The 9,082-nt window shown below is 42.7% G+C and overlaps 1 protein-coding gene across 1 annotated transcript; it reads left to right on the plus strand.

The window, feature by feature from the left end:
• The first annotated feature begins 1,633 nt into the window (after positions 1-1,633).
• On the plus strand, positions 1,634-8,643 carry Atp5mg (ATP synthase membrane subunit g). Its single transcript, XM_028783871.1, has 3 exons — positions 1,634-1,766; positions 7,073-7,233; positions 8,433-8,643. The coding sequence occupies exons 1-3, from the start codon at positions 1,715-1,717 to the stop codon at positions 8,529-8,531; spliced, it is 312 nt and encodes a 103-aa protein (XP_028639704.1). The 5' UTR covers positions 1,634-1,714; the 3' UTR covers positions 8,532-8,643.
• Positions 8,644-9,082: the final 439 nt, after the last annotated feature.

A 9,082-nucleotide genomic window follows, 5' to 3' on the forward strand; every position in this document is an offset into this window, starting at 1 on the left:
ATTAAGGGTGGCAGCTTTAGGAAGGTTGAAAGCTCGAGGCACCCTGGGGCTGTCCTCAGAAGACAAGTCTCAGGGAGTGCTTACGTATCTAGTTAGCTCCTTTATGACTTCACTATCTAACCTAAATAACAGACCTTTGGATACTTTGCCACCATGTCCTTATTCCATTTCCATACCTACGACATGCAGGTTCTCAGGTTAACCATTACCCTCGAAGACCTAAACTACAGGCCACTGTGGGCTCCACCACGGCCCAGCAGCTCTTCCCCGTGTTCTTGGGACACTCTGAAGTGTAGCCTTGCTCATGCCAAGTTCTCTCACCTCTCATTTCCTTTTCACTCAGGTGACATGCATCAGATTCCTCACTTGGAATTTCTCAGTTTCTCCTGATCTCTACCTTCCTCTTGAGTTGTCTGACTTATATCCTCTTGCTTCCATATTTCCTCAGTGATGCAATCTGATTTCTAAGGTTTTGAAACCTTTCCTAGTTAATGTCACAGATGTTCATACTGATAGCTGCCCTATCTTTCTCCCAAATAACTGTTGTCTTACCCTAGTCCAGACTGGCCTGTAACTTCCAATCCTTAGGCTCCTGTATGCTGGCATAACGTGGGTTTCACCACCTAGGTTATCTTTCCTGCTTTAATTTGACGTCACTGCCTAAGGCGCTTGTCTCTCCCTCACTGAAATGCTCTTGACTCCTTGATCCCACTTCTTTTCTTTCTACCTAACCATCCCATCAGTTTTACTTCTAAAGATTGGGCTCTTGCAGAACTTGTTCCCCTCATCATATGTCACTTTCCTACATAGTTTTGGCTTTTCTGTTTTGGTGATTGTTGTTTTCATTCATAATGTCAAAATTACAAGCCTTTGGAATTTGTATGTTTTCTTACACACCAAGGATCTCTACGTCTTCCCAGGTCAGCACCATGCCTAATCTTATGTTCCTTTCTGCATTTATCTTGCAACTGATACTCCTTCTATGACTATTTAGGAATCCTGGTCTCTAAGGGGTCAATACTCAAAGCATGCTTCCACTGAATTACAAAATGCCTGGCATAGCGCACCCCCTCAGTCCACAACACTCTTCCTCTTGTCCGCACAGCTCCTAGTGGCTTGTTTGAAAAGGCGGATTGGATACCAATTCTGATACTGGCTGCGGAGGAAAACGGAATTATAAAAAGTCAAAGAAGTCATTGATTGGGCGAGTCACATAATGTAACGTCTATGTGACCCCTAAAGCTCCTATTTGTCTTGGACCTGCTATGCCTTTAACACGAACATATCAGCCCACAAGCATCTTAGGAAGCCTGCCAGCTTCGATTTCCATGTTTTCTGAAAAGCTACGAAACTGCCACAAGCTAACATGGAGATGAATCCAAGAATATCAATGACGCATGCGCATTTCCCCACTTCAACGATCTTCCGGACCATCATGAATAGCTGTCCCAGGTAATGCCTGTTTCCTCATGAGTCTCATAATTCTCCACGTGTTATCTTGCCTCATTTTTTTTATATCTACGTTTTCACTTGTGCTGAACAAAATAAACTGGCTAATGAGATGCCACAAAGACGGAAACGATACCTATATATTTTGAACAGGCATGGTGAGGGGCAGCCTGACCTTGGAAGTGGGGAAGGGGTCCTGCCGCGGGTCCTTCCGGGGGTGACATTCAGCCGGTGGTTCGGGGAGAAGTACCTTCCACCTTAGATCATGGCCAAGTTCGTCCGCAGCTTCGCGGAGAAGGCACCGTCGATGGTGGCCGGTGAGCCCCGGGGGAGGCTCGCGAGGGGAAGGAGTGTGCTGCGGCACCAGGGGGCCCGCGGGCGTCGGGAGGGTCTCCAGGAGGCGACTGTAAGGCCGCAACCTCGCCTGGCCTGCCCCCGGCTGCTTAGGGTGCCAAGCTGCTGGGCCCTAACCGCGGCCGGGAAGTGGGTCGTGTGATTCTGCCCGGCCTCACTCCGCCGCGAACGCCACGACGCCCTCTTACCGTACCGGGAGAGCTGGGAAGGGGAGGATGGTAACGGGTCACATCAGACCTCACAGCTGGTTTGGGTCTCAGCGAAGTATTTGAAAGTCATCAGAAAATTTTAAAGATGGGTGAGAGATGTTTGAAAGTTATGTTTGTTTACCATCCTGGTCAGATCCTAGAGAATTCTGCGTCCGACGAAGGAAATTTGGAACGTGGGGATGAATATCCTCTCCCCCGTCAGCATAGAAAGCGATGCCTGTCAGCAGTCGACTTCAGAACGATGGCTTAGCATTCGTGGGGTTGTTTTGTTTGAAAATTCTGGTAGACCGCGGTCAGATAAACAAGCCTAAGCAGTATATTCAATCGATACAGTTCTCTTCTGAATAGCAAATTGTATTTCTGAAGCAAAAGATTGCGTTTACAGACCCTTCTCTACTGTATTATAGTAAGTGGTTGAAAGCCAGGTTTCTAGATATTCAGATTAGGTTATAAAATGTGAGTCGAAGGTGGAATTCTTTTTTTAAAGATTGATTTATTTTATTTATATGAGTACACTGTAGCTGTCTTCAGACACACCAGAAGAGGGCATCAGATTCCATTAGAGATGGTTGTGAGCCACCATGTGGTTGCTGGGAATTGAACTCAGGACCTCTGGAAGAGCTCCCATTGCAGGCAAGAGCTGAGCCATCATGTCTCCAGCCCTCGAAGGTAGAATTTTAAAAACTTGTAATTTTGAGCTTTCGAACCTGTTTTGCTGTGTTTGGATATTTAGCAATTAATTTTTTCCTCCCCTTCATCACCAGCCAGACAATAGTGAGCTACTGAAACCCTTAAAGTGCCAGAGTCTATAAATAGTGGATTCCTTCCCATGGAACCCTAGGCTGCCAATAGCTGTCTTCCAAAGAATTTCTTTAACAGAATCGTTAGGTGAACTGCAGCAAAGTGCTGCAATTTTTACACTAATGCAACCAAAAGGTTTTGACATTTGGACTTTGGTGGTTTGAGGTGCTATTTTTAGTATCTCACAGGGAATATTTTCCCAGCTGTATGACTTTTGCATCTTTTAGGTAGCTTGTATTCAGGAATTTAACACTGGTTTTATTGATAAGATCCAAAACGAAAGACATTGCCAAGGTAAACTTGAGTCATGAAACACAATGAACCCTTTCCACTGTTGTAATTGTAAGACAACTTGTTCTTCCAGAAGTACTGAAAAACAAGGACTCTGATGGAACAGACTGTTGAGGAGATTTTGCTCTACAGCATAGGCTGGTGTCTTAAATGTGAATGTTAAAGTATTTGATACTGACTATTGACTAGGTCTCTCAGTTCCGTCCATGGGGCATGTAGCTTAAAGAAAGAAGTCAATAACTTTATCGTCATACTTCCCCCAGAAAGGTCAAGGTCTGTTTTTTTGTTTTGTTTTTGTTTTTGTTCCCCTTAACTAAGCTGTAAATTTTATTTGGTTTTCATCAGCTTTTCCATTCATATCTTTGGAGTCTATGTCCCAGTCTAGAATATTACTTTACTACTAGCTGTCCTGTGTCTCCAGTTTCCCCTTCATAGATCTGATCTTTTGCTTTCATGATTTTGGCCACTTGGAGGTATCTGCCTAGATACCCTGAAGAATGTTCTCCAAACTGGTTATCTTGGGTTTCTCTGATTAGCCTGGAATTAGGGATTTTAAGAAGAGCCACAGAGACCACTTGCCCTGATGACATATTAGGACATTGTGATTTTCATGCCCATCTATTGATCTGATGTGGTCTTCCACTGTAAAACTATGGCTTGGACTTTCTGCACCTGTTCTTATTTTTTTTGGTGGCTTCATACATTTATATAACAAACTTTATTCATTTTCATGTGCACACCTCCCTCTTCTGGAATTCTCAGCAAATCCACCTCTTACCTTTATTCCCCACTACTCAAAAGCATCACAATGACATACTGGTAGTGACACGCCTTATGTGTCTACACCCATTCTTTATAAGCAAGTAACGAGAGCAGAAGGGTTTTCTGTTAGTATGGTGGGTGAATCCATTTTCTACATATATTAAGTGAAATTCTGTGAGAAAGATTTGTCTCTACTCCATTTCCCTCCCTTCCCCCCCTCCTGTTATTTCAATTGTACATTGTATTGGCTCTTTTAAATTTCTTTCATACTTCTTGTATCTAATTCTATGTCATTTATTGCTGAGATTGTGCCAGGCTTAAGTTGGTACCTCTGCCCACTTTGACATGCCTTCTTAGTTGTTGGCTCTACATGATAAGTCATCTTTTTATTTTCCCTGTCCAGCCTTAGCCTTGGCCAGTTTTCCAAGGAGCCCTGGGTCCTTTTATTAAACAATGGAATTTACAAATTACCTTCTAGGTTCTGGGTTTGTTCCTTGCTACTAGAGTCCATTTCAAAGTTCTCTCAGTGGGCAGGTGTCTGAGTTTAGTTTCTTTTGCTGTGATAAAACACTATGACCGGGCTGGAGAGATGGCTCAGCACTGACTACTCCTCCAGGGGTCCTGAGTTCAATTTCCAGCAACCACATGGTGGCTCACAACCATCTGTAATGCTGTAATGGGATCCAATTCTGGTGTGTCTGAGGACGGTGATGATGTACTCATGTATATAAAATAAATAAAATCTTTAAAATAACAACAACAACAGAACCACCATGGCTAAAGGCAACTTGAGGAGGAAAGGGTTTATTTCATTTTTACAGCTTGAAATCCATCATCCAGGGAAATCAGGGCAGGAACCTAGAGTTAAGTGTTGTTTGCTGGCTTGCCCCCTGTAGCTTGTTTGGGCTGCTTTTTTATAGCACCCAGTTACTACTAGCCCAGAAGTGGCACTACCCTGAGTGAGTTGGATCCTCTCACATCAGTCACCAAGGAAGAAAATGTACCATAGGCCAAACTGGTAGTAGCATTTTCTCAATTACGGTTCCATTTTTGTTTTTTAGTTTTTGGTTTTGTTTACTTGGTTGGGTTTTGGGTTTTGGGTTTTTTTTTTTTTTTTCCAGGTTGTTGTTGAGACACGGTTTCTCTGTATATCCCTGGCTGTCCTGGAATCACTCTGTAGATCAGGCTGGCCTCAAGCTCAGAGATCTGCCTGCCTGCCTGCCTCTGCCTTCTGGACACTGGGATTAAAGGTGAACACCACCACTCCCCAGCCAGTTGAGGTTCCTCTTTACCAAATGACTCTAGCTTTCCTTAAGTTGACACAAAACTAATCAGCACAGCAGGTATTCAGACAGATATCTGTAATTGCATGTTAGTCTGTATATGTAAATACTTGTTTCTAGTGCTGAAGAGATGGGTCAGTAGTTAAGAACTCTTGCTTAGGACCTAAATTCAGTTCTCAGCATCAGTGTGATGGCTCACAACCACAATTCCAGTTCCAGGGGATCTGGTGCCCTCTTCTGACTGCTGTGAGCACTACACACATATGGTGCATAAGCATACATACAGGCAAAACACTCATACACAAAATAAAAGAAATCTTTTTGTTTTTTTAAGATTCATTTATTTTATATATGTGAGTACAGTTTCTGTCTTCAGACACACTAGAAGAAGGCATCAGATTCCCATTACAGATGGTTGTGAGCCATTATGTGGTTGCTGGGAATTGAACTCAGGACTTCTGGAAGAATAGTCACTGCTCTTAACCACTGAGCCATCTCTTCAGCCCCTCCCCCCCCAAAAAAAATTCTTTAAAATGAATAAATAAGCCGAGTGGTTGCGGCAGAGGCAGGTAGATTTCTGTGAATTTGAGGCCAGCCTGGTCTACAGAATGAGTTCCAAGACAGGGTTGCAGAGAAAACCTGTTAGGAAAAAAAATAAATGACCGAGTAAATATTTTTGTGCCCCTCTATGTACAAACATACAGTCCTAATCCAGCAGCATCAGATTCCTGCCCCTCCCCAAACAGCTCTGTTTCTGTGTGTTTCCATCAGATTCCTGCCCCTCCCCATACAGCTCTGTTTCTGTGTGTTTCCATCAGAATCCTGCCCCTCCCCATACAGCTCTGTTTCTGTGTGTTTCCATCAGAATCCTGCCCCTCCCCATACAGCTCTGTTTCTGTGTGTTTCCATCAGAATCCTGCCCTTCCCCATACAGCTCTGTTTCTGTGTGTTTGACCGTCTGCTATAACTTCAGTCCAGGATCTTGTGCCTGCACTATCACTGAGCTATCCCCAGATCTCCCCCCCCACCCCCCACCCCCACCCCCGTGTTGATTTTGTTACTGTATCTTCTGCTAAATTCATTGGTTTGAAATAGTGACTACATCAAGGAATTTCAGCTTTGTAGCAATTCTAGGGTGTTTTGTTTTGTTTTTCGAAATAGGGTTTTTCTGTATAGCCTTGACTGTCCTAGAACTCACTGGTAGACCAGGATGGCCTTGAACTCACAGAGCTCTGCCTGCCTCTGCCTCCTCAGTACTGGGATTAGATTAAAGACGTGAGCCACCACCACCCAGCACAGATTCTACTTTTGATTGTTCTTACCAATACATGTAAATTGTATTTGTATTGAGTGTACTGTTTGAAAGGGGAGTAGCTGTCCTCTGGTAAGGGAGGTTTAAGCCAGCAATATCACTAAGGATACCAAAAAATGAATGGTTACTGATGGGTATAATTTCATCTGGACTTGTGGCCAATATTGTGATGAGCCTCAGTCTTACTGTTAAAAGAATGCTATTCTACATAGCTTCTTCCCCTTCTCTTCAAAATCTGGTGTTTCTACAAATAAAAATATACTTTTGTCTTTGTTTGCAAATCTAGCTATGAGTAACTTTACACTTAATTAGATTTGCCATTCAAAGGTGAATAACAGTACTAGCTGGCCACTAGTGAGTCCTGACATAATTAACTGCTTTGAGCTTCCTGCCTGGCTGGGTGTCCCTGTGACACAGGTGTTCTGCAGCTTTCAAAGCCTCTGTTACCAGGGAGCAGCAGCTCTGACTTTCACACTGGGTGCACATTCAGTCCAAGCAGTGAGTGGCTGTGCTACATGAATAAATATTTGTGTCCAGCCCACACATCTGCTTCTTTCCATCGCTAGTGAGTTCATCCTGGGTGTTTTGTTTTGTTTTGTTTTGTTTTCCAGCTGCCGTGACTTACTCGAAGCCTCGATTGGCCACATTTTGGCACTATGCCAAGGTTGAGCTGATTCCCCCAACCCCTGGTGAAATCCCTACAGCTATTCAGAGCATGAAAAAAATAATTCAAAGTGCTAAAACTGGTAGCTTCAAACACCTTACAGTTAAGGTAACTACGTGCTAAATGAAAAAGTATGTTTGTGATTGAAAAATGTCTTCCCTGGGGATATTTCCAGTTCTTTTGATTAATATATGTATTTTCCAATAAGGCAAACTTCAACATAATGAGAGATTATCTCTTTTTTGGCTGCCAAGAAAAGACATTTTCTTTTCTCATTTTGTCATCTGGACAGAAGTAATCTAGCTGTTCTTTGTCTTGGTCTAATTGTAGTTGTAGAGCAAAAAGGTGAGTGTCCTCACTCAATGAGGTGGTCCTCATTGTCCTTCCTAATGTCAGCTAGTGTATTATAATTTGATGATAGAGTTTTCGGGCTTTGTTTTCTGTTTAGTCCTAGAATTATCTCCAGTACAGCCAACAACATCTAGAGTTAATTAGGCAGAGTTTTCAGATTGCATGTAGATTAAAGGCCACAAGAATTGGAACTTAACCTTTAAGCACACCCGATGTCTAGTAACTGCTGTGGCCAGACCCTTTGCCTGGGCAAAGGTGACAGGAGACTTCAGTAGCCCCCAGTCTACCTGAAGGAAGAACCTGAAGGAAGAAAATGACCTCGAAAAATGCTTTCATTAATAGTAGTAAAAGGATCCAGTTTGTTATAGGATTTTTTTTCCGAAACTAGAGTTTTTAATTCTAAGTTTGAGTTTGCATGAAACAATGCTTTCTAGAATCATGTGTGGTTTGCTTTTATTTTTTGTTTGTTTGTTTTGTTTGTTAGTCGGGAACATAAAATGGATACTGAATACTTGGAAAAAATTAAACCAAATGACAGTAAAAGAGGGAGAAGACAGCCCTTCATCTTAAACAGAAGTGTCTGTTTAGAGAGAAGCCTTCCTAGGAATGCCCTGTCTAATGTGTGAGCCACTTCCAGGATGTGGGTTGGTTTAGGACCCATAAAGTGTCTCATAAAATAATAATGAAAGGGTTAAGCCAGTTCAGGCCTTTAAAGATCTCTTTGAAACAGTTTATAAGCTCAGGCCCGTTTGCCTCACAACATGGAGAGTTCCCGGCTCTTAGAAGTTCAACGTTGAGTATCAGTAATTCCTAGCTTGGGCCAAAACTGTTCTGTAGTTTAAATGGCATCCTTTCATTCTCTGTTAATCCTGAGAGAGAACAGTTTCAAATATGTGTTGGGGTTTTTATTTGTTTTTTTTTAAAGTACCTTAAAATTTGTGCTTTTTCTTTTCCAGGAAGCTGTGCTGAATGGTTTGGTGGCCACTGAGGTGTGGATGTGGTTTTATATCGGAGAGATCATAGGCAAACGTGGCATTGTTGGCTATGATGTTTGAAGACCAATCTTTAACTTCTGATTTGTGTTCTTATTTGAATGTTCTTGGACCATGTGTAACGGGACTGCTATCTGAATAAAATACTAGCTGTCAAATGCAGTGTTTCCTGTCAGATGCTGCAGTCACAGTATTTCCTGACAGTAAGCTGAGTTGTCTCTAGCTTGGTTACATTGATACAGGTATAAGTGTCTGGCTGCTTAGCCTACAGTTAGGAAAAATACATGTGAATATATAACCTGGTACATGACTATATAATGATTAAATTTTTAATTCAAAGGTTTAAATCAAAGCCAGGCAGTGGTAGTGGCACACACCTTTAATCCCAGCACTGGAAGCAGAGGAAGGTGATGTCTGAGTTTGAGGCCAGTCTGGTCAACAGAGCAAGTTCAGGACAGCCAGAGCTACACAGAGAAACTTTTGTCTCCCCCCCCCCCCCAAAACCCCCATGTCTGTAAGCCTAGTAGTTGGGAGGTAGGGTTGGGAGGGTCACTACATATTTAAAGCTAACTTGGTCTACACAGTTTCAGGCCAGTAATGGTTATACAATGAAA

This window comes from Grammomys surdaster, unplaced genomic scaffold, assembly GCF_004785775.1.
Source record: "Grammomys surdaster isolate TR1022 unplaced genomic scaffold, NIH_TR_1.0 1164, whole genome shotgun sequence".
Taxonomy (NCBI): domain Eukaryota; kingdom Metazoa; phylum Chordata; class Mammalia; order Rodentia; family Muridae; genus Grammomys; species Grammomys surdaster.

Excerpts from the sequence above, each read along its gene's own strand:
- Atp5mg (XM_028783871.1), top strand. The coding sequence starts at position 1,715 with ATGGCCAAGTTCGTCCGCAGCTTCGCGGAGAAGGCACCGTCGATGGTG. Across the intron at positions 1,767-7,072 it reads GGCACCGTCGATGGTGGCCG|CTGCCGTGACTTACTCGAAG; the intron begins GTGAGCCCCGGG and ends TTTGTTTTCCAG. Across the intron at positions 7,234-8,432 it reads TCAAACACCTTACAGTTAAG|GAAGCTGTGCTGAATGGTTT; the intron begins GTAACTACGTGC and ends TTTCTTTTCCAG.